Source organism: Hyperolius riggenbachi, chromosome 11 (assembly GCF_040937935.1).
Source record: "Hyperolius riggenbachi isolate aHypRig1 chromosome 11, aHypRig1.pri, whole genome shotgun sequence".
Lineage (NCBI taxonomy): Eukaryota > Metazoa > Chordata > Amphibia > Anura > Hyperoliidae > Hyperolius > Hyperolius riggenbachi.
In genome coordinates, this window is record NC_090656.1 from 206,581,674 (window position 1) to 206,607,874 (window position 26,201).

The 26,201-nt window shown below is 44.7% G+C and overlaps 1 protein-coding gene across 1 annotated transcript in view; it reads left to right on the top strand.

Moving 5' to 3' along the window:
* LOC137538352 (hemicentin-1-like) overlaps nucleotides 1-19,080 on the top strand; it is a 144,871-nt gene extending 125,791 nt beyond the window's left edge. The window contains exons 8-11 of the mRNA XM_068260460.1: nucleotides 1,102-1,401; nucleotides 6,518-6,817; nucleotides 14,385-14,702; nucleotides 18,797-19,080. Coding sequence (XP_068116561.1) covers nucleotides 1,102-1,401; nucleotides 6,518-6,817; nucleotides 14,385-14,701 — 917 coding nt within the window. The 3' untranslated portion in view covers nucleotide 14,702; nucleotides 18,797-19,080. The remainder of the gene's footprint in view (nucleotides 1-1,101; nucleotides 1,402-6,517; nucleotides 6,818-14,384; nucleotides 14,703-18,796) is intronic.
* Nucleotides 19,081-26,201: the final 7,121 nt, after the last annotated feature.

The following is a 26,201-nucleotide window of genomic DNA, read 5'->3' on the forward strand; positions in this document are numbered from 1 at the left end:
AGTGTGGACGCTCCCTGAGAGCAGGCAAGTGTGGACGCTCCCTGAGAGCAGGCAAGTGTGGACGCTCCCTGAGAGCAGGCAAGTGTGGACGCTCCCTGAGAGCAGGCAAGTGTGGACGCTCCCTGAGAGCAGGCAAGTGTGGACGCTCCCTGAGAGCAGGCAAGTGTGGACGCTCCCTGAGAGCAGGCAAGTGTGGACGCTCCCTGAGAGCAGGCAAGTGTGGGCGCTCCCTGAGAGCAGGCAAGTGTGGGCGCTCCCTGAGGGCGCGCAAGTGTGGGCGCTCCCTGAGAGCAGGCAAGTGTGGGCGCTCCCTGCGAGCACGCAAGTGTGGACGCTCCCTGCGGGCACGCAAGTGTGGACGCTCCCTGCGGGCACGCAAGTGTGGACGCTCCCTGCGGGCACGCAAGTGTGGACGCTCCCTGCGGGCACGCAAGTGTGGACGCTCCCTGCGGGCACGCAAGTGTGGACGCTCCCTGCGGGCACGCAAGTGTGGACGCTCCCTGCGGGCACGCAAGTGTGGACGCTCCCTGCGGGCACGCAAGTGTGGACGCTCCCTGCGAGCACGCAAGTGTGGACGCTCCCTGCGAGCACGCAAGTGTGGACGCTCCCTGCGAGCACGCAAGTGTGGACGCTCCCTGCGAGCACAAACTGACTGCCAACTTATAGACTTCTAAGTCCTTGTTCACATCATACGTGCTGCTGTGCGCACTTCGGCAGCGCATATGATGATGTGATGTGCATTGACAGTACTTCTGCCATTCCCATCATATTTGCTGCACAGCAGTGCAATGCGCTACCGCACTGCTGCATGCATTTTTCAGGAATAGCAACACTGACCCATTCAATACGGATAGGATCAGGAATGCAGCGCATAGTGCCACAGATGGTGTGCGATTGTACGCGTTGTGTTCCAATCGCAATGCCATCTGCGCTAAATGATGTGAATGAGGCTTTAGTAGTGCTCTTCACTTTGAAAGTGGGATCCCTTAGGTTACAATATGAAATATTTGATTAACATTCTGTCTCTGGTATATACACATATATATGTAATATGTAGCAGAATATTTTGGTTTGTATGATAACTGTTATTCTGTGTTGCAGTCTCTCAGCCTCATGTGGGTGAAATACGGAGTGACCCTGCAGAGCCTGTGAGAGGACAGACGGTGACATTATCTTGTGCAGTCAGTAACATGTACCCTGGAGATGCTCATGTTCAGTGGTTCCACGGTTCAGGCTTACTCCATTCAGAACGGCCCATCTTCCAGGAAGAATCTGGGATGTTCTCTGGAACTATAAAGCTGACACTTGATGCAATGGATGAACATCATGGAGCTCCCATCCGAATGCAAATCACTCATGCTGCGAAAATGATTACTAAAGAATTTATCATGAAGCTGAAAGGTAATCAGCAATCCACTCATTTTTAGGTGACTCTAGAGCAGGCATGGGCACACTTGGCCCTCCAGCTGTTAAGGAACTACACGTCCCACAATGCATTTGCCTTTATGAGTCATGACTGTGGCTGTCAGACTTCTGCAATGCATTGTGGGACTTGTAGTTTCTTAACAGCTGGAGGGCCAAGTTTGCCCATGCCTGCTCTAGAGCATATTTTACCTGAGAGGAGTATGGGGGCTTCAGCCTTCTTTATGCCCTTGTAAAAAAGTGTCACCTGGAACAAGCATGCAGCCAGAGGAGTAACATGACCTGCATACTGGTCTCTGTCAGTTGCTCTGAAAGGCAATAGATGCACAAGGTCAGCACAACAACCAGGCCAATAGCTTTATTTCATTAAAATGAACTTCCGCACACTCATGCTGCAATCAATGCTCTCCCTACAGCTAAGTTAAAAGCTGGGATCTTCGTTGCAAGAATAATGTCTCTTGCGTAGTCACATACACCGCGTAGACGTAGCCCAGCACATACGACACTGGGCTACCTCTACACGGTGTATGTGACTACGCAAGAGACTTTATTCTTGTAAAAATCACATACGACACTGGGCTACCTCTACGCGGTGTATGTGACTACGCAAGAGACTTTATTCTTGCAACGAAGATCCCAACTTTTAACTTAACTGTAGGGACAGCATTGATTGCTGCATGATTTTTGTGAATGAATTCACATGAGGATTTGCATGAGTGTGCAGAAGTTCATTTTGATGTTTTGCTTGCCACACCCCTTCCAGCACCTCCCCATTAAATGTACAAGTGTTTAAAAGTCCTAGCTCGAGGTGAGGAGCCTGGATTTTGTGTTTTTTCAATGGCTTTATTTAAAAGGAAGTACTCAGTGACAGCTTCCACTGTCTTCTCTCTCCAGATTTTACTTAAAAGGAACCTTAACTAACCTTTAAAAAAAAAAGTTTCACTTAATGTGGCTTCTACCAACCCCCTGCAGCTGGAACAATCCTCCAATCCACCGCAGTGGCTCAGTTTCCATTTTGGCAATAGAGTAAGTCGCAAGCCGCCGCGCCTGCACGGCCCTAGCCACGTGTGTCCTCGATCATGCTGTGCCAGTGGCCAGCTACTGGCTCTGTCGCCAAAGGGTCCCTTTAAGCAGGGCTTTCAGCTTTGCACAGAGCATGGGAGAGTTAAATTATTTAGCAACTTTTTTATCACATCATTATGGAATTCCCTGTGCTTCCTTTTTCTGGTGTCACAACAGGAAGTTAGAGAGACAGGAATATAAATCTGACGGGTTTTATTATCTATAAGAAATTAAAAAGTTCTGGGGAACTGTAAAAGTTATCTGTGGTCACATAGTAGCCTTTGTTTAGGAAAGGCTTCATCAAAGACAGCACAGAGGATGTCCTCAGTCCGTAGCTGTTGAAAGTGGGGTGGAATTGATTCCCTTTGCTGGTGTAAAGAATGGTGTTTCAAATATATCCGGATGCTGACTCACAGATCATGTAGGATTTTTCAGATATATCCGGATACTGACTCAGAGATCATGTAGGATTTTTCAAATATATCCGGATGCTGACTCACAGATCATGTAGGATTTTTCAAATATATCCGGTTGCTGACTCACAGATAAGATTTCACACCAAAGAGGTCCCTCTTGGATGCGATGTACTAAATCCAACTCAGTCCCCCCCTTGTAAAAAATCAGGCTTTCATCAACACTTATGTCCCTCTGGGATACAGAAGTGTTTCAAACGTTTTCCACTACCAGCTGATTAACTTCCCACATTTTTTGAGCTTTGGCACAGGGTGGGTGGACTCATTGAAGGTGTCGTTGTCTGAAAAGTGCAAATATTTCATTATAAGTCCAAAACGGTATTCAGACATTACCGGGGTAGAAATTATCTTGTTAGTTAACCAATACTATTTCTGCAGGGGCTTCCCCACTACCCCCTGCAGAATAATTAGTCCAAAGAAAAGCCAAAAGTCCTCCTTAGTGACCGGCTTCCAAGTCCTGCTCCTTGAAAAGCGCCCTTGTGGAGCAGCCAGTTGTTGTGTGGCGTAGCGGTTTGTCTCCACCACTATTTTTTCAATGACAACAAGATTGAAAAAGAGCTGCAAGTAGGCCAGGGGGTTGTGCTCACACTATCTTCAGGCCAGGCTCCCCAGTAAAAATAAAGTGGGGGGCGGTGGCGGAGCCTTATTAGTTTCAATGGGGCACCAGATGCGTACATCACTAACCTCGGTGGTGATTAAGTCACTGTCACTCTCGCTACCCAAGTCAGATGACAAATCTTCAGGTGCATCGCTGTCACACGAGTCCGTCAGCAACAGCAGATCAGGATCGCTGTCCTCAAACTCCACCAGCGCTTCTGGTGTAAGACGCCTTGAGGCTGACGCCATAGCAGATGTCAGGCAGGTGACCAGCAGAGAGTAGTTAAATTCAGGCAGAGGTCGGCACAGGCGGCAGGCAAAGAGCGTAATTGAAATCCAGGCAGAGGATGAAACAGACAATCGTGTAAAAGAAACAGGAAGAAACTCGCAAAAACAAAACAAAACGAAAAACATAGCAAAGTCTCTCTTTGCATCAAGTTCACCAGGGAGTACTGGTAATTGAGAACCCCAAAATGCTTTTGCAGACCACTTACTAATTCATACAGGAGGTTGAAAGTCTTTAAAAAGAAGACTGGGCTGTTCCTGGCTTTTTTTTTTTTTCTTTCAATTTTTTCCTTAAGGCCTCTTTCACATTGGGACATTGCGTTTGATGCGATGTTAAAGTCGCACGACGTGCCCCTAACGCAGCGCATGTAGGTTATGAAATTGGACGTTATTTTGCACTGCGTTGTGTCTCTTGGTGCGCCATTTTCGTCGCATACCGATGGAAAGAAAACGGCGCATGCGTTAAATTAAAACAAAAAAAAAAGAAACATTACTGAGCATTTGCAACACACATAACGCAGCAGATATATTGCTAAACGCACAGCATGCAGCACTTTATAAATATTGCTACACGTTACACATAACGCAACGTGTGCAATGTGAATGTCGCACAGACTTTGTAGTGCTGTGCGTTAGTCTGCGTTATCATTTTTTATAAACGTGGGACTTTTAACGTCCCACTGTGAAAGACAGGGTCGGTTTTAGCAACAATGGGGCCTCAGGGCAAAATAAACCTGGGGGGGCCCCCCAACAGATACCCCGGAACAAAAATCGGGATTAAGGGACCTTTTTTGCAGCTGGTATGGTCAGGGCGTGAAGCCCCAATCGGTCAGACCTCCACATTCTGGCTATCCCAGCCTGCATGGGGGACAGGGGTTAAAAAGTTTCAGGAGGGGGGACCCCACATAATGTTTTTAAAAAAAATTCCCACACTCTAAACATGAAAAAAAAAAAATTAGGAAAATAGGAAAAAATGCCAGAGATCTTCATACAGCCATATAATATCCCTGGCCAAAGCACTGCGGCTGCGGAGGGGTTTTCAGGAGGTCCATACGTGGAAATGAATTGCTCTTTCTTTTGATACATGTAAAATTACACTACCGTTTGCTACTAAAAGTATGCACAGAAGGATCCGCAAACCAAGCAATGGTTGAAAATGCTGGTATTCTTTATTCAGGAATTCCACATGACAAGTGCAATTAAAACCACAAGTTCAACTTTGGTTTTAATTGCACATGTCATGTGGAATTCCTGAATAAAGAATACCAGCATTTTCAACCATTGCTTGGTTTTCGGATCCTTCTGTGCATATTTGTGGATTGGCGTGGCTTACCAGATCCTGCACCCATTGGTATGATTCTAGGGGGTTGAGCGTTTTGAATTTTTTCCCCTGCTACTAAAAGTGACATTTACCGCATTTAAAAGTATACTTTTTCCCTTTGAAATTTTAAAATCGATTTTCTCAAAAACTATAAGGTCTTTTTGCAAAAAAAATAATTCCTCTTATTCCTAATGATCTCCTTAACATAGTCTGCAAATTTAGGGTTTCTAGCGTTTAAGGTGGATTTGCTATTAACCGTTAAAGTCGGTTGGTTTTAAATGTGTATTTTTTTTCCTTTGAAACTTTTAAATCGATTTTCTCAAGGTCTTTTTGAAAAAATGTTTTCCTCTTGTAGCCACTGGGGGCCCTACAGGCTCTGGGGCAATTGCCTCCTTTGCCTCTATGGTAGCGCCGGCCCTGGTGAAAGAGGCCTAAATCTGCACTGTTACTGAAATGGACTATTTGCAAAACCAATCGCGGGGAGACTAATAAGCTATACTGTATTTTACCTTTACTAGTTTAGGGGAGTAACACTTGTAAAATCGTTAGCAGTAACGAACACACATGTTGCTATGGTAAAGGGTGTTACCCCGGTAATGTGCCTGTCGCTAATGGGTTATCAGACGGTGCTTCCCCGCAGCTGGTAACAGTAAAATTGCTGTGCGCTCCTTGCACATGGCAACACTTAGGAAATTTTGAGTACATTTACACAAAATTGCCACTAAAGCACAACAAATGTAGATGACATTCAACAATATTTGTCTAATTACAAGTTCAGACGCCAATTCCATCTCATGTTTGATCTGAATTCGAACTTCATTATTGATATTTATACAGTGGCGTAGCTAGGGATTATGGGGCCCCATAGCAAAACTTTCATAGGGACCTCACATGAAGGCGCTAATGAGCAATTCCACCTGCCCCTTCCCTATGGATGTGAGTTAATTGGGCAATTTACATTTCCGTGCAAACTACGCTGCATATAGTCCACGGCACGAAGACAAAGTCAGAAGGTGGAAGAGCACAAGAAAGTCATTAGTGAATGCTGTACATCAAGTACCACCTCTCCCCCCCATGCTCCAGGGCCCCATAGCAGCTGCTATGGCTATTGCTACGCCCCTGTATTTACATACATTTGAATTACGTTTGATTTGTGTTTTCTTTGGGTTTTGCTTTCCCTAAGAAGTCTGTCCTATTCTTCTGCATTTGAAGTGATTTTTTTTTTCTTTTTATTCAGTGAGCGGCTTATAAGAAATGCTCTTCACATGCTCTTCACGTATTAAATGCGTATCAAAGTGTACATTAACCTATGATGATTGATTTACCTCTTGCTTCCCTTATCTATCTTCCTCCTCAGGGTTTCCAGTAGTTGGTGATATCACCAGTGACCCCAGGATAGGAGAGTATGGAAAACCCCTGACTCTAACTTGCCGTGTGACCGGCGGTGACCTCAGCGACATCAGTAAAGTCACCTGGGCATATGGTGGACAGCTGGCGAGAGAAAAGCAGAAGGAGACACAAGCCACAGGAGAATCACTGGTCTGTACACTGATGATTACACCTACTGCAGAGGATTATGGGAGAATCTATACCTGTAGTATACATTACAAGAGTATGCAACTCCCATTTACAAGAAATGTGACATTAAGGCTTCCAGGTAAGTCCATGGTCCTGCTGCAGTAAACTGCTGTAAAGTTGTCATGCGCAGGGAGTGCATGGAAATGTTACCGTTATTAACACCAGGGTCAGCACCGCCTGGTAACCCATTAATGACACGCGCATTACCATGGTAACACTAGTTACCATAGTGGTGTGCCCATTACTGCTAATTGGTTAACGGACGGTGCAAAGGGCTAGGCAAGACGTAATCCCGGTAATCAGGGAAAAGTTGGTCCAGGTGGCGATCAAAACGTAGTCCAAAGTCAAGAGTCGTAAACAGCAGATCCAATCAGAACAATAGCACCCACTGCTTCACCAAGGCAGCTTACGCTATAACGGGCAAGGGAATACTGCAGGAGTAAGGCTGATGCTGGGGATACACGGTACGTTTCTGTACCGTGTATCGACCAGCTGATCCGGCCAGCTGATAATATTCAGCTGGCCCGATCAAGCCGCTCGACCCCCGCCGGCGGACAATGGCAGGGAATCAAGCGCTGATAAGGAAGCGCCGGCGGGGACGAGCGGCAATCAATCCGCGCGGACGAGCAAGGACGCGGCTGGGGCCGATTCGGTGGCTAATCGGCCGCCGGATCGACCCGTGTATTCCCAGCATTAAAGGACATCCGAGGTGAAAATAAATTGATGAAAAAAAATTGTATCTATCCTTCTCCTAAAAATGACCTTTTTAGATATATTTAAATCTAGTTTTTAAGTTTTAACTGTTTCATTGTCTCTACTCAATGACCCCTTCATTGAATTATACCAAAGCTAAAATCTATGAAATATTGACTTTTTCATCTCTTTCCTGCTCTCAGAAGCCATTTGCTGACAGGAAAGTATTTTATGGCTGTATTTACTTATCAGTGAGGGTTACACTATAGTCTGACCTGGTCCCGACCCGGAAAGAAACTGTCAATTGCATACCTGATGTTTAACTCTCTTAGGCAGAGAAATATGAAAAGTAACACAGCATAGTTATTTGTGTGCTTGGCACTTTACGTACACGTCTATTTCATCATGTTACATGTCACCTCAGTTGTCCTTTACGTACTGCTAGGGGAGAGGTGTGGCTTCCAGCTGGCTGATGAGCTGAGCCCTGATTGGCTACAGCAACCAGCCAGAACTTTCCCCATAGTGCTGGTCAGCTGAGCCCTGATTAGCTGCAGCAACCAGCTAGTGTCTTTTCCTAAGTGCATAGAAGGGGCGTCTGACTGCACACGCCCACTCCTGTGTTTCCCTATGACGTGCGTGTGTCCCCGGCCACAGGGACGCCGGAGATGCTGGGCGCAAACCCGGAAGAGAGAGCACGGGGGCAGATCTGTCAGACACAGATATCGGCCAAGTCGTTTCTGAAATACTCAGCCCTAAGTTCTGGCACAAACAACCCGAAGCAGAACAATTTGGTTCCTGCAAATTTGGGCGCACCATAGATCGTAATGTGAATTACGGCTATAGCTGCGCACAGAAGCTAATTTGGGTGCCGGCAAAAAACGGAACTCAAATTAGCTTTAAAAAAGTGTAATTCGTCCGCCAGCAGTAGCTGGCAGCCGAATTAAGACTTTCCCAGGAGTCGAGTCCTGCATGGACGCAGGTGGATGGTGTCCTCTTACTTTTTCCAGAGAGTGGACGCCGTCCACCCTGGCTTGTGTGGAGGGGAGCAGCGCAGAGAAGGAGAGCAATGGGGACAGCGGGGAAGGGCGGACGACTCACCCCCCCCTTTCCCTCACTTTCGTGCTCCCCTTCCTGCCTCTCCCCTCCGGTGTTTTCACATGTCGGGCCGGTGGCGAAAGTGGGCGGAGACTAACTGCCTTCTTTCAGCCGCAAGGAACGCTCCGCTCTGTGTGCGGCTAGTCTGGTCTTCTAGCCGCACACAGAGCGGAGCATCCCTTGCGGCTGGAAGCACGGCGGTAAGTCTCCGCCCACTTTCGCCGCCGGCCAGACATTTGAAAACACCAGAGGGGAGAGGCAGGAAGGGGAGCACGAAGGTGAGGGAAGGGGGGGAGACGCCCGCCCTTCCCCGCTGTCCCAATAGCTCTCCTCTGTGCTGCTCCCCTCCTGCTGGGGGCACACCTGGCCACCTGGGGACATATACCCCTCCCTATATATACTGGGCACATATCCCACTGGCTATATATACTGGGCACATATCCCACTGGCTATATACACTGGGCACATATACCCCTGGCTATATATACTGAGCACATATACCCCTGCCTATATATACTGGGCACATATCTCACTGGCTACATATACTGGGCACATATACCTCTGCCTATATATACTGGGCACATATCCCACTGGCTATATATACTGGGCACATATCCCACTGACTACATATACTGGGCACATATACCCCTGACTACATATACTTGGCACATATACCTCTGGCTACATATACTGGGACATACAGTGGCTTGCAAAAGTATTCGGCCCCTTGAAGTTTTCCACATTTTGTCACATTACTGCCACAAGCATGAATCAATTTTATTGGAATTTCACGTGAAAGACCAATACAAAGCAGTGTATACGTGAGAAGTGGAACGAAAATCATACATGATTCCAAACATTTTTTACAAATCAATAACTGCAAAGTGGGGTGTGCGTAATTATTCAGCCCCTTTGGTCTGAGTGCAGTCAGTTGCCCATAGACATTGCCTGATGAGTGCTAATGACTAAATAGAGTGCACCTGTGTGTAATCTAATGTCAGTACAAATACAGCTGCTCTGTGACGGCCTCAGAGGCTGTCTAAGAGAATATTGGGAGCAACAACATCATGAAGTCCAAAGAACACACCAGACAGGTCAGGGATAAAGTTATTGAGAAATTTAAAGCAGGCTTAGGCTACAAAAAGATTTTCAAAGCCTTGAACATCCCACGGAGCACTGTTCAAGTGATCATTCAGAAATGGAAGGAGTATGGCACAACTGTAAACCTACCAAGACAAGGCCATCCACCTAAACTCACAGGCCGAACAAGGAGAGCGCTGATCAGAAATGCAGTCAAGAGGCCCATGGTGACTCTGGACGAGCTGCAGAGTTCTACACCTCAGGTGGGGGAATCTGTCCATAGGACAACTATTAGTCGGGCACTGCACAAAGTTGGTTCTTATGGAAGAGTGACAAGAAGAAAGCCATTGTTAACAGAAAAGCATACGAAGCCCCGTTTGCAGTTTGCCACAAGCCATGTGGGGGACACAGCAAACATGTGGAAGAATGTGCTCTGGTCGGATGAGACCAAAATTCCTTTTTGGCCAAAATGCAAAACGCTGTGTGTGGCAGAAAACTAACACTGCACATCACTCAGAACACACCATCCCGACTGTCAAATATGGTGGTGGCGGAGGTTCACCTTTCAGCAGGACAACAACCCTAAACATAAAGCCAGAGCAACAATGGAATGTTTTAAATGGTTTAAAACAAAACATATCCATGTGTTAGAATGGCCCAGTCAAAGGCCAGATCTAAATCCAATCAAGAATCTGTGGCAAGATCTGAAAACTGCTGTTCGCAAACGCTGTCCATCTAATCTGACTGAGCTGGAGCTGTTTTGCAAAGAAGAATGGGCAAGGATTTTAGTCTCGAGATGTGCAAAGCTGGTAGAGATATACCCTAAAAGACTGGCAGCTGTAATTGCAGCAAGAGGTGGTTCTACAAAGTATTGACTCAGGGGGCTGAATAATTACACACACCCCACTTTGCAGTTATTGATTTGTAAAAATTTTTTGGAATAATGTATGATTTTCATTCCACTTCTCACGTGTACACCACTTTGTATTGGTCTTTCACGTGGAATTCCAATAAAATTGATTCATGTTTGTGGCAGTAATGTGACAAAATGTGGAAAACTTTAAGGGGGCTGAATACTTTTGCAAGCCACATATATTGGCTACATATACTGGGGACTACTATACTCATGGCTACTTATACTGGGGACACCTTTGGACCTGACTACCTATGCTGGGGGTACCTATTTTGGGGGAACTGCTGTCAGATTATCTGCATTTTTGTGGAACCGCTGTTATGTATTTTGGGGAACAGCTGCCAGATTATGTGTATGTTAGGGGAACGGCTGCTGCCAGATTACGTGTATTTTGGGGAACTGCTGCCAGATTGTGTATGTTTGGGGGACCACTGCTGCCAGATTATATGTATTTTTGGTGTTACGTGTATTTTGGGTGTTCCGCTGTCAGGTTTCACGTATTTTGGGGAACTGCTTCCAAATTATGTGTATGATGGGGGAACTGCTGCTGCAACATTGTCTATTTTGGGGGAACCACTTCCATATTATCTGTATTTTGGAGGAACTTCTACCAGATTACGTGTCTTTTTGGTGAAATGCTGTCAGATTACATCTATTTTTGGAGGATACACTACGGCAGAGCTCAAACTTCCTCGGCAGACCTTTTACATCTCTGCTAAGGTCATGTATATTTGGCCCCACCCATGACCACGCCCACGTTATGCTTGACCATGCCCATTTTTGGCGCGCCGCGTGTAGGGTTTTCCAAGTGAGTCCACTCACTTCTTTTCCCAGGACTAGACCCCTGGACTTTCCCCACTATCCATGGCGGCCTGGAGTGGGAATAGTAATTACCACGGCCGGGATTTGTTCAGGCCCAGTGTAAGCAGTTTATCGGCTTCATTCTGCGCCCAAATTTGTCAGTGCTGATTTTACATGTATCCCCAACAACCATGCCACATTCAAAGTCACTTAAATCCCCTTTCTTCCCTATTCCGATGCTCTGTTTGAAGTTCAGCAAGTTTGCTTTAACTACTTGCCGACTGCTCCACGCCAATTGGCATTAGCAGTGCGGCAGCCCCAGGACTGCTCCATGCCGATTGGCGTGAACGGCCATCTATGGGGCTAGCAGGAGATCGCGTGCAGGCTGCGCACACATCTCCTGCTTGGAAGGCGGAGCCGCCATCTATAAACATTGTACAGCACTGCGATCTGCAGCAGTGCTGTACTGGGGACAGCCGTGTGACTGTCACCTCTGTCAGTGCGGAAGTGATCCGCTGTCATAGGCTGAAGCCTATGACAGCCGATCACGCTGATTGGCTGGCGGAGGGAGGGAGGAAGCAGGAGGGGGGGGGGGGGGGGGGGAGGGGAATTGTAAAAATAATAAAATAAATATTTATTAAAAAAAATAAACATTGGGGGAGCGTTTAGAGCCCACCAACAGATGGGGAGAAAAGGCGCGGGGGAGAAATCACTTCTGTTTTGAGTTGTACGGCCCTGCAGCTTGGCCTTAAAGCTGCAGTGGCCAATTTCATGGAAAAGGCCTGGTTTTGGGGGGGGGGGGGGGGGTTAACACTGCGGTCCTCAAGTGGTTAAAGCTGAATTACCTTTAAAAAAAAGTAATTTTTTTAAAAGAATATGTTTATATTAAGTATATCTTTGCTATAAAGCGGTGCTTTAGTCTTTTTCAAACATGTGATACTTACCTAGTTACCCTAGGTTATCATGCGCTATCTGGGTACTCTTACATTGGCTGATCAGAGTTCTATCTCGTAGACGTACCTAATAAAGTGGCTAGTGAGTGTAAGTACGATAAATACCATATATAATAATCACTTCACATATAATAACAACCAAGTATTTTCCATGCTTCGGAAAGGATCAGTGAAGGGTTTGGGTCCTCAGACACAACCACTGACCTGAGGGACCCAACCTTACCTAGAGATTACTATCCTCCTTTACCGACTACAAGGTTTCCTGTGATAGCTGTAAACAGCAAAATAAGTAGAGAAAAACAGGTGGGAGCTTTTGGGATCCTGGCAGTTAAAGAAGGGTTCTGGCCTTTTTGACATTATTTTTTTTTCACTTCGCTCTTGCCTGACCTTCCGCTTTGGTCTGTTGTCCACCTGTCCAGCCCCTTTTCCCTGCCTCTACCACCACTATCTTAGGGACTGGACCTCTTCTCCCTGTCAGTGGGAGCTCTCTTGTCCCTTTTCAGTGTGCTCTGGTCCCCATCTTGAATGTGGCACAACATACTCTTTACTCCTCTGCTACCTCACCACTTCCTTTCTAGTGGCCACGGGAGCCACTTTTTAAACTCCTATGGGGTAAATATGATAAATCCTGATGACATAACATATAGGGGTGAAGAGGAAAGCGGAGCCACATGTTGTCCACGCTTTACGTCCCATACAGTGAAGCATAAAGTCAATATAAAGTATGCTTTACTGTTAACATGCGGTAATGCACTGCATGCATTGCATTACAATGCCACACACCGTTATACCCAATATATCCACCACACTGTTAACTTCACATTGGTGATGCATTGCAGTACGACGTACCAGGTTATAAAGTGGCAGTTAACCCCCCTGGCGGTACAATAAATCCGCCAGGGGGCAGCGCAGCACTTTTTAAAAAAAAAAATTTTTTTAAAGCATGTAGCTAGCCTAGCGCTAGCTACATGCTTCCCCCCTCCCTTTGCTATCCCTCCTACCCCTCCGATCGCCGCCGGCGCTTTTACCCTGCAGGGAATCTCGTTCTGAACGGTATTCCCTGTACGGGCTTCCCCGTCGCCATGGCAACGATCGCGATGACGTCACCGACGTTGCGACGTCAGCGGGTGTTCCGATTCACCCCTCAGCGCTGCCTGGCACTGATTGGCCAGGCAGCGAAAGGGGTCTGTGGGGGGGGGGGGGGGCGGCGGCGGGTAGCGGCGAATCACACACACACGGGGTTACCGCCAAGGAGGTTAAACCACACTGCAACGTACCAATGGGAACATAGCCTACGATAATTTTTTTACTTTACGAAGGTTGCAAAAAACATAGTTCCACTATACAGTAACCTAGTTCCTGTACGACACATGGGGCTTGATTCTCAAAGCAGTGCTAAGTCGTTAGCACACCTGTGAAAAGCCCTGTGTCACGCCTAAAGTTAGTTTAGGTATGATAAAATCACATCGCGCACAAAGTCCTGCACAGGTGCGTGCGAAACGTTGCATCGCGGTGCCATGAAAACGGCACTACCGATGCGCCTATAAGGTCGCATGGGGTGCGACCTTAACGCCGCATGGTGTGACGTTAAGGTCGCACCCCAATGCGACCTTATAGGCGCATCGGGTGCGCAGTTTTCATCGCACCGCGATGCGACGTTCCTCGCGCGATGTGATTTTAAAAAAACGGTGCTAACCTACTTCGCACCCTGGTTAACAAGCCCAAAGTCTTTAGGCGTGCCAAGTAGGTTAGCACCGCTTTGTGAATCGAGGCCATGGTGGTCATTAGTTTAGCTTCTACCATCGTGACCGCAGCACAATATGGCTTTCGGAGATAGGAAGTCCGGAAACTTGTAAATGAGGTGAATGGTGTGATGACAAAATGCATGTGGATGTAAAGCAACAGAGCAGAAAAATGGATCCTCCCATCTCAGCAATGCTGCATCTTCGCTCCCCAGTGCCACATTTTCCAATGCAGCCTGTGGACTAGACAGTTCATAATTTTGGGAAATGATATAGCTTTGGGTCAGTGATGATCAGATTTCTGACACTTTCCTGCTCCTTGATTAGGACATTTATACAGTAAATGTTCGTCTGTGTTTTCTTTTACAGAGAAGCCGCCCACATTATCGGACATTATGGTGCGTCCAGAGATGGTGAGAGCGAATCAGGAAACCTCTCTCCAGGTCACAGTATCGGGGTTCTCACCCAGAGACCTACAAGTAAAATGGTATAAAGGATTCAGCCAGTTTCATTCCACTGCTGTAACATCATCAGAGCCACGGATTGGAGGGGACAATCTGTACACACTCACCAGCACCCTGACATTTACACCGAGTCAGAAAGATGATAAAGTGTCCATCCGGTGTGAGGTCACTCACTCCGCCTCCAGGACCATCCGGGAGAAACATTACACCCTGAATCTCTGAGGTGAGCTCACCATGGTTCAAATTCCTGTTTTGCCTCAGTTATATGTTGTAAGTTGCACCTACTGTATTTATAGCAAATATATTTAGCAGTAAGTAAGCACATCAAGTTTATACTCCTTACTGCAATAAAGAAATCCAACAAGTTGTCCGATGTTATATTTCCATACAGATGCTGGGGCACCATGAAACGCCCTAATCGCCCCCCCCCCCCCCCCCCCCCCAGTATCATAACACTGTAATGAATCGGGGGAGTACTGAGAAGGGGGTAGATTTCCCCCCATGCTGCCTCTCATTTAATGATTTAGGGCTGGTACAGTGCCTGGTGCATTCATGATTTTGTACAAGGCAATGTGAACCACTAGGCTAGCTGGCTGAGGGAAATAAACGCTCAATTTATAGACATTAGAGGGCGGGCAAGCTGGTAAATATACATAGCAGAGGCCTGCCTGCACGGTCCGTGGGGAAAAATCGGTCTGGTCTATTACCATTGTTAAAATGACTGCATGTGCGCAGCTACATAAGGTATTGTTTAGGTTGAAACATTTTCAACAGTCCCTAGATTCCAAAAGGGCAGCTTGCAGACAGTCCCTAGACTTCAGGAGGGCTGCTGGCAAACAGTCCCTAGACTTCAGAAGGGCTGCTTGCAGGACTTGTGTGAGAGATTGGCAGGGTGCAATCCTGGTGAGGCAAATATCTTCTTCCCTCTCTTTCAGCTTTTCTCCCCTCTCTGCCTCTCCTCTTTTCTTTCCTTTGTCATTCTCTACTTTGTCCCCCCATCTTACCCTCACAATGTATTCACCCCAATCTTATTAGTAACCCTACCCTAAAGCTGGCCATACATGCATCGATTTTTACTGACAGATTATTTCACTATGTTCGGATCGAGTCAGTACCGAGAATGTATGTGGCCTATAGTATGTCATACTATAGTGAAGTGGGTAGACAGTGATGCCACTGACCACCAATAAAAACCAGGTAAGCAAGGCATGGATGTTGGGAGGTGGGGTGCCGTAATTTCAGGAATTAGAGCAGAGATCATGGTGCCAGGAGGGAGGTTGGTAAAGATGTGTTGCCTGACTGAAGGAGATGGTGGTCTGGTAAAGGGGGAGAGGGGTATCAGAGATGGAAGAGGGGCATATTTGGGGGATTAGTAGAGATGGTGGTGAAGGGGAGGACATACATGTGTGGGGGGAAAGAGCCTTGGGAAATTCAAATGACCATACATCTCTCAACCTGATGGCCAATCCACCAACTGTTTCGATAATTATTATCAAATCCGATGAAAATCTGTGCCACCACAAGCATACCCAATCGAAGATTGGTTGAATGTATCGATCTGAGATGCTGGGAAATCTCGAGCCGATGTGGTCGATCAAGTGCGATACTCACAAACGGTGAACGCGACGGAAACTCCGGCTGTTGTAACTCAAAATGTATTATGTGCCCCCCAGTGCCAGTGCATTTATGCTTCCCCTGTCATGCTGTGGCTCGAGTGTCCTTGCTGTATTTCCCATGTGACTACTGGCATACAGCACGTGGGCCATGTGTGTGATGTCATTTGGGCTGCCATGAAAACAGGCCTCTAGTATAGGTGGCCATACACTCGTTACATCAGCAACAGATAGATCATCAGATAGATTTCTGATCTATCTGATGTGTTTAGGAACATTTTTTTACTAGGAACAGATTTCCAATAGATTTCAGTTTGAAATCTACTGAAAATTGATCTGATGGCATTTTTTTGCCATCAGATCTCCATTAGGGCCAATGCAAAATGATAAGCCATCTCAACAGATCGACCTAGATTTTCCAGCATGTCAGATCGATTGCGATCGATCGGCCGGCAAACGGCTCAGTGTATGGCCACCTTTTGTTTTCCCTTCAGGTCAAAAGGTCCTAGCCCTCCCATGTAATGAATGATGATGCAGCCATGCTAGGATATTTTTTCCCAGCGTGTCTGCATGTCCTGAGGATGATACATAGCGATACAGCAAAGCATATACAGCACAGATAACACTGTTGGAGAGACGAGAGAGAGTGTTTGTGTGGAGAGAGAGCGTTAAGGTGGACATACACTGATAGATTTGCAGCAGATTCGACCATCAGATACATTTCTGTCAGATGCCTGTCAAGTCGAATCTGACAGGAATCTATCTGATGTGTGCCACACACTAGGAACAGATTTCCAATAGATTTCAGAATTAAATCTATTGGAAATCGATCTAAATGCATTATTGGACCATTAGTTCCAAGGCAACTGTATGGGCCATCGATCTGCTGCCAGCAGCAGATCGACCTAAATTTTCCATCCAGTCAGATAGATCAAATCTTTTGAAATCGATCAAAATCAGCCCCAAATCGATTGATCACCTAATTCGATTCGATCGATGGCTGAAATCAACCAGTGTTTGGGCCTCTTTACACTTACAGTGGGTTGCAAAAGTATTCGGCCCCCTTGAAGTTTTCCACATTTTGTCATATTACTGCCACAAACATGAATCAATTTGATTGGAATTCCACATGAAAGACCAACACAAAGTGGTGTACACGTGAGAAGTGGAACGAAAATCATACATGATTCCAAACATTTTTTACAAATAAATAGCTGCAAAGTGGTGTGTGCATAATTATTCGCCCCCCTTTGATCTGAGTGCAGTCCGTTGCCTATAGACATTGCCTGATGAGAGCTAATGACTAAATAGAGTGCACCTGTGTGTAATCTAATGTCAGTACAAATACAGCTGCTCTGTGAGGGCCTTAGAGGTTGTCTAAGAGAATATTGGGAGCCACAACACCGTGAAGTCCAAAGAACACACCAGACAGGTCAGGGATCAAGTTATTGAGAAATTTAAAGCAGGCTTAGGCTACAAAAAGATTTCCAAAGTCTTGAACATCCCACGGAGCACGGGTGTATTAAGGTTCGTACACAAGCTTGTTCTCCATCGCTTGAAACAAATGAGGAACAACGGAGCTGATGAGAACAATTTAAAAAAATGTGTCCCAACAACAGTAAAAGACAATGATTACCGCCCATGTATACCGATATGTCCTGGAGGATCAGTTCGAACTATAATCTGTGTTAGTTATTCTTATAAAAAAAGATAGAAAACAATTGCTCCATGCAAAGTGCTAAGTGTGGCTAGTTATGCACTTCTGGGTCCTCATTTTAGCTCTTCCTCTAACTATCCAATTGGCAGAATGTCGTTGTGCTGTAGTTTTATTCGCAAACTGTCATGGATCGCGGTGGTGTCATCAAGACAGTAAACAAGTGTGTGTACAGAGCTTAAGACAATACTAGATAAGAGGATGGGATTTTGGAAAGCAAAGTGTAATGCTGGATACACACGGTGCGTTCGCGCACTCGATTTTCCCGTCGATTCCCGTCGATTCGTTTATTTCCAACATGTTCGATTTGGATTTCGATGGATCATTAGGTCGATTCGCATGCAAAGTATGCCGAATCGACCTAACGATCCATCGAAATCCAAATCGGACATGTTGGAAATAAACGAATCGACGGGAAAATCGAGTGCGCGAACGCACCGTGTGTATCCAGCATAAGGTAGACCAAACAGATTTTTATAGAGCTTAAGGTGCAGAACTAGAGAGTATGGGGATGTCAGGAAGAAGGTGGGAAGTGGGCAGAGACCTGCCCCTTCCCTTCCTGTTTCTTTTGCCCCTGCGCAGGATGCTACTGCGGACGAGAATGTGAAGAAGGCTATGCATGGCCTGGCCTGTCGGCAAAACAAAACAAGCAGGTGGCGGGGGACTGGACGATCCGTGAGTGACTGCGAGGGCACAGGACGGCTGCAGGAGCTGGTAGAAGCCCTAGGTGAGTAAAACTGACTTTTTTTTATTACAGGCTTGTGTATCCCTTTAAGCCACACATTGCTGCTTTTTTGAGGGGTGAAATTTCACTTCCTCTTTTATTTCCATTTTTTGTAGTGGAGTTTCATTGAAAATTGACTTACTAAGTACATGCATGTGCCTTAGATTGTTTGTGTCCCATGCCTAAAGTCATTGTACTATAATTAAATATACAATGTAGGAGGCATCTTTGTAATAAATAATAACATTGCCTCTCCTACCCTTCAGGCCACAGAAGTGACAGTGTCATTTGTGACTAGTAAAGTCCAGTGCCTGACAGAGCGCCCCCGTGTGGAAGAGGAGATCACACTTCTTGGCCATGTTAATGGATGTGATGCAGAGACTGCTCAGTTCTCCTGGTATAAAGGAATCTTCCCTAATGATGGAGAAATAGACAATAAGCAGGATGGCTCTGGCTGTACATCCACCATCACCTTCACAGCAGAGGATTCTGCCACAGACTGTGCAATCAGACTGAAGGCGATTTATAAAAAGGAAACCTCTAACCTCCAGCCGGTGTAGATGTGACCCTTCTTCTGCGGAGAGTGATGCGTCATCTGAGGGGAGGAAGTGATCATTCATCTGAAGACAGGAAGTGATGCCTGAGGACATCATCCTCCACTAATGATGTAAACTGTGAAATCAGAAAGAGAACAGAGTAACAAGAAACACCTCCTTTTCTGACAGGAACGGGGATAATAGTTTTTGTACTTTAGGGGCAGTGCTTTAGTCAAACAGTCAAATTTAGCCTGACGTCCTGAAAAGTAAATAGAAGGCAAGACACTATATGGCTGTGGAAACAATGCTGATAAGTGCTATAAAGTTCAAAGGGTTGTTACTTCTGTTTCTTTTGCATCTGAATGAAACATATTTTACATCAAAATGCCATGGCTACTGTTTAGGGTGCATATAAATATCCAATTTTGATTGGCCAACAATTGTTCAATTTTACTACTCTCATGTGGTATGAGAGCTTCCCTTACAAATTCATTCATAGTATTTGAAATCTGTTGGCTCTCATACTGCATGGAAGTGGTAAAATTGACCAATCATTGGACAATCAAAATTAGATGTGTGAATGCAGTCTAATGAATTCAGTCTTAAAAATTTGAGCGGGCCAGAGTAATTACCATATATCCTCGAATATAAATCAACCTTGTGTATAAGTCGACCTCAGTATTTGACCCTCTGAAGTTTTTAACCACTTTAGCCTACAGTGTTGTTCACCTTATGCATCCGGGCAACTTTCACCTCCCATTCATTCGCCAATAACTTTATCACTACTTATCACAATGAAATGATCTATATCTTGTTTTTTTTCTGACACTAATTAGGCTTTCTTTGGTTGGTATATAATTATTTTATTCTAAATCCGATTTAACAGGAAGATTAAGAAAGAAATGGAAAAAAAACATTTCTCAGTTTTTGGCCATTATAGTTTGAAATTAGTACATACTACCGTAATTAAAACCTATATATTTTATTTGCCCATTTGTCCCGGTTAATACATGTTTAAATTATGTCCCTATCACAATTTATGGCGCCGATATTTAATTTGGAAATAAAGGTATATTTTTTCAATTTGCGTCCATCACTATTTACAAGCTTATAATTTAAAACAGTATATTAATATACTATCTTGACATGCATATTCAAACAGTTCAGACCCTTAGGTAACTATTTGGGTTTTTTTTGTTTTTTTTTTATTGTAATTCTTTTAATAAAACATTTTATTTGGGTAATTTTTGGTGTGGGAGGTAAACAGCTAATTTTAAATGTAAAATAATGTGTTTATTTTATTAAAAATGGACGTGTATGTAGTTTTACTATTTGGCCACAAGATGGCCACAGTCAAAAAGTCCTGGAAGCGAAAAAACTTGGTTCCAGGAACTACAAATGGACGGGAAACGTTTTTATTTTTTTTACGCAGAAAGATGGCGGCTGCTGATAAGAGGTTGTCGGTTTTTCTGCGGGGGACTTAGATCAATGAATGGGGATTATATTCCTATTCATTGATCTCTGGGCTAACGGCAGGTGGCGGCAGTAAGTGCAGCCTATCTGGACGAGTATATTCATGCAGATAGGCTGAAGTGGTTAATGACTCAAGTATAAGTCTAAAGGAAGGGAGACAAACTGAGAGTCTGTAATGTTGTGGTATTTTTAGCCAGTGTGGCAGGAGTAAAGTAAAAACTACTCACAAAGTTAGGTATCCTGAGAGACAACCAAATACAAGGCCAATGTGGAACACAAGCCTGTACACACACAGGTTAAGTTGTTGCACTCCAGAAATGCAAGGGAAGGGAAACTATAAAGCAGTGATGGCTAACCTTGGCACTCCAGCTGTGGTGGAACTACAAGTCCCATGAGGCATTTCAATATTCTGACAGCTCTAAGCATAACTCGGGAAGGCCGAGGCATGATGGGATTTGTAGTTTTGTCACAGCTGGAGTGCCAAGGTTAGCCATCACTGCTATAAAGTATCCTCTTAACACCATCAAAGTGAATTACTAAAAAAAACTGGTATGAGGAGACCCCAACAAAGGATGAAAAAAAATCTAAAAAAAATAGTTTAAAAAGAAGCAGGGGTATTGATTTACCTCTTCCAACGACAACAAGCTAGATATTTCAAACATTATTAGACACAATAACTACGCATTTCACAGGTCAAGCCTGCTTTATCAGGTCAATGGCAGTGTCTGCAAATCAGAAGGCACTTTACTTAGCAACAAGCCATAATCAAGTGTTCTACGACATAACACAATAATTTGACAAAAAAATGTACAAAACAACCTAAACAACATTCTAGTATTTTCATTAATACAGTATAAGGGGGGAGGCTATGGTTATGCATCGACTTTATTTTGGGTTGGTAAGGGTTAAGGGTCAAGGAGAGGATTAAGAGCTAGGCGATCGATGGGAGAAAGCCAAAACACACAATGGCCTCGATTCATAAAAGCAGTGTGATGAAAAAAAAATCTGGGAGGGAAAATATCGCACTCTGTATTTTCCCGGTCTGTGTGCTAATTCATAAAGATTTCCCAGCTGCCTTTGAAGGTCGGTAAATTTTCGCAACCCATTGAGCGGTAGAGTAGAGCAGTGTGGCGATATCTCTCTTTTGCCCTGCACAGATAACTCACACAGACGGCTCTCTGCACAGATGACTCACACAGACTTTCCCTGCACAGATGACTCACACAGACGGCTCTCTGCACAGATGACTCACACAGACTTTCCCTGCACAGATGACTCACACAGACGGCTCCCTGTACAGATGACTTACACAGACTTCGGCTCCCTGCACAGATGACTCACACAGACTTCGGCTCCCTGCACAGATGACTCTAACAGACGGCTCTCTGCACAGATGACTCACACAGACTTCGGCTCCCTGCTCAGACTTTCAGCTCCCTGCACTTTGCATTGTTAACACCTCACCAGAGCTGTCGGTAACTTGTTAAGACCTCACCAGAGGTGTCGGTAACTATTGTCAGGCTTACCGCTTGTTGAAGGCTTTATGAATTGACATTTGCTGACAATTTACTGATATGTGTTGGAGGTAACTACAGCCAAGTCAGTAATTTTTACTCTGTAATTTACTCGGTCATTTTAGTTTTTCATGCGGTAACAGCCTTTATGAATTGACACATTGCTAAGTGGTCGGGAAAGTCTGCTGTTTTCAGCATTACCGCATGAGGTAATGCTTTATGAATTGAGGCCCATGTGTGCAAGGCACTACTGAGACACCAAAGTATCAGCAATACTAATTCCAGATATGTTAAGATATGTGAGGATTCTTATAATTTATTATTATTGATTTATAAAGTGCCAACATATTCCGTGGCGCTGTAAAAAGTAGGAAAACAAACATGGGGTACATAATAATACAGACAATGCTTTACATCAAATCTGGACACTGGTACAGAATACAGAACTGGTGATTACATTGGCACAAGTAACATGATGAATAAAATGTATAACAGGTGCAAGCTATGAAATGAACAACAAAATCCAAGACTCAAAAGGGTGAGAGAGCCCTGCCCTTGCTTGCTTACAATCTAAAGGAATGGGGAAACCAGAGGTGGGGAAGTATGCAGTATATATACAGGCACAGTGCGTGTTTAGGTTATCTAGTAAGTAGTAAAACTTGAGAGGTTGAAGGGTAATTGCCTATATTACAGCATATGCTTGTCGGAAAAAGTGAGTTTTGAGTAAGCATTTAAAGATTTCAAAGGTTGGAGAGTGACGGATGTGCTGTGGAAGGGCATTCCAGAGGAGGGGTGAAGCACGTGAGCAGTCTTGTACACGTGAATGCGAGGAGGTAATTCTAGAGTGGGACAGAATAAGCCCCTGTGCACATCTGAGATTGCGGTTGGGTTCGTATCTGGAAACTAGTGAGAAGAGGTACAGGGGAGAGAGATTGTGCAGAACTTTGTAGGTTAGAGTTAAGAGTTTAAAATGCAACCTCTCGGTAATTGGCAGCCAATGAAGAGCTTGACAGAGTGGAGCAGCAGAGGAAGACCGGGAAGAGAGATGAATGAGACGAGCAGCCTCATTCAGTACAGCACAACGAAGGAAAGAGGCGCCCTGGTATAATAAAAGCATCTAAAATCAGCTTAAAACAATAAATAATATGAGGTATCTTACCTCAATGACGAAATCTCTGTAATTTATACAAAAGATTTTTATTTAGTACAGGCAACGCGTTTCGCAGGTCTCAGCCCGCTTCATCAGGCCAATAGCAGTGCCAAATAGAATAAATCTTTTAGCATAGAGAAGCTCCCTATGCTAAAGGATTTATTCTATTTGGCACTGCTATTGGTCTGATGAAGCGGGCTGAGACCCGCGAAATGCGTTGCCTGTACTAAATAAAAATCTTTTGTATAAATTACAGAGATTTCGTCATTGAGGTAAGATACCTCATATTATTGTTTTAAGCTGACTTTAGATGCTTTTACTATACCAGGGCACCTCTTTCTTTCGTTGTGCTAAGTGTACCTTGTACAGACCCTGTCCAAGGGGTGGTGACCTACCACTAGTGGAGCCACCACTAGTGGATTCCCAATTCCTTTTTTACTAAGAGAGCGACCATCACTCTGGTTCTGGCTAGGACCGCCCCGAGTGGAGTCGTGTTTATTGTCTCTCTCCACCTGCTTCCTGTGGTTAGTTGCCCCCAGCAACCTCCCCTTGTGAGTAGTGCCTTTTACTTACCTACATCAATTGTGTGTTTTTGACATATTGCACTACTGCGCTCCCGTTTTCTGTCTCCTGTACCTTTTCCTACAGGGTGCTGAACCACCCCTACATTGATCATTCAGTACAGATTGGAGGGCTGCCAGTCGGTTAGATGGTAGTCTACCAAGTAATATATTACAGTAGTCCAAGCAAGATATCCGAGTATGTACTAACATTTTAGTAGTGTCCTGATTGAGAAAAGGTTGGATGTGGGATATGCCCTTATATAGCTTATCCAGTGATTTAGAGTCATGTGACAATGGTGTCTGTCTGTTAACCAGGAAGTGTTGATTAAAGTTTACTCAGAGAAGAAAAAAACTGTGTGTGTTCCTAAGAGAAACCAAAGCATGGAGTCTGTATGCAATGTATCCTTTGTCAGAAATCTGCTGTAACTCACAAGATAAGATTAGAAAACCGCATCAGGCATGTTATCTCATCTCTTAAATCGAAATGACAACACATTATGTTAGCATGTTATGTCTGACCAATGCCAAATCTTTTGCCAACCAACACCAGTTGCACACCCTCTTCACTGTAGGCAGAAATACAAACACTCAGTTAGATGTATGTCTGGGTTTCTGATTGAGCCTGCTTTTGGTTCTCCCCTTCAGTAATCTGATCATTTCTATAAAGCTGGTCATACACTATACAAGGTTTTTCCCAATTGTCTAGACATTCAATTTGACAAAAAATGTCAAATTAGGCAAAAATTGTGTTTTCCATCAGCACCACGATTGACCAGCAATCCGTATTTCACAATGTTGGTTGCGGGTCGATCGAAAACACAGTCGTATAGTGTATGGCCAGTTTAAGAACCACACACTGATGTGTACCGGCAGCTTCAAAAAGTATTCTTAAAATGCTGACGGAAGCTTGGAAAAGTGTTTTCTGCGTGTGTGTGCAGGTCATGGTTAAAGGACCACTATCTTAAAACTGAATATGTTCAGCAGAAACATTTTTTTGCCAGCACATAAAGAATACATGTGAAAGTGTGTATTTTTTAAACTCCTAATAGTAAAATAAATTAGTGACACTACCTTCCCCATACTGGAAGGAACTAATGCTCTGTAGAGGAGCAACAGTAGCTTGCCACAGAGCTGCTGTATCCAGATCTCATCCCAGCATCACATAGGTCTTCCCCATAGCTTGGGCTGCAGGAGCAATCAGGTACACTACAGGAGCCAGTGGAAAGCCTGTAGAGGGGACCTTTGTGTCCTGACTGTACAGGTTCAAGATAGTATACTCTGTACAGCGCTGCAGATTATGTCAGCGCTAAATAAATAATACAGGCAGTAGATTAGACAACTGCCAAGAGTCAATACTGACTGTTTGCAAGCGCACGCTGTGGGGAAGAACTACAGTATATGAGGCCTGGAGAGATTTAGATAAAGCAGCTCTGTGACAAGCAGAAGTGGCCAACTATGTCAAATTTGAGAACCCTGCCATTAACAGTCTAAGAATGGCCTCAGTTTACATTTTCCCATTTAAAATGAATGGCTGAAATTTGATTGGCTGGTTTATGCTCCGCCCACTTTTCAAGAATTTTAAAGGAGAACTGTAGTGAGAGATACATGGAGGCTGCTATATTTATTTCCTTTTAAGCAATACCAGTTGCCTGGCTATCCTGCTGATCTATTTGGCTGAAGTAGTGGTTGAATCACACCAGAAACAAGCATGCAGCTAATCTTGTCATATCTGTCAAAATTGTCAGAAAAACCTGATCTGCTGTATGCTTGTTCAGGGTCTATGGCTGAAAGTATTAGAGGCAGGGGATCAGCAGGATAGCCAGGTAACTGGTATTGCTTAAATGGAAATAAATATGGCAGCCTCCATACACCTCTCTCTACAGTTCTCCTTTAAAGTTTAGTCACCAAGTTACTAACTATGCCAAGTTTGGGGACTCTGGCTTTATAACTGTGAGAATGGCAGCCTTTTACATTTTTCCCATTGACGTCAATGGGTGAAATCTGATCCAGACTGTACAGTAGTTGTTTAGTCCAAGTGGCAGAATAGCAAGCAAGTGAGTAGGCAATGTGGCTGGCGTATTTGTATAGATCCTTTCCAGAGACCATGTTAGGTCTGTCACATGTTTCTACCTGCTGTAAGCTACATCAACATAGCAGAAAAGTAATGTATAGGGCATTTTAATCTGGGAGAAATGGCCTTCTTTTAAAGGAATACTATCGACTAAAGCATTTTTTAAAATGCTGTATGTTAGGGCACACATTACCACAAGTACTAGGAGCAGTTTCCTTCCTCACACAGCTCTGCCTCTCTGCTGTAAAATCCTCAGTCAGTTTTAGATACAAAAGTGAGGGCTAGACCATGTCCCTGCACACAGGGGTTACTATCAACTCCTCAGTGTATAGTTTATAATCATCTTGCTGAAAGAGTCTTATTC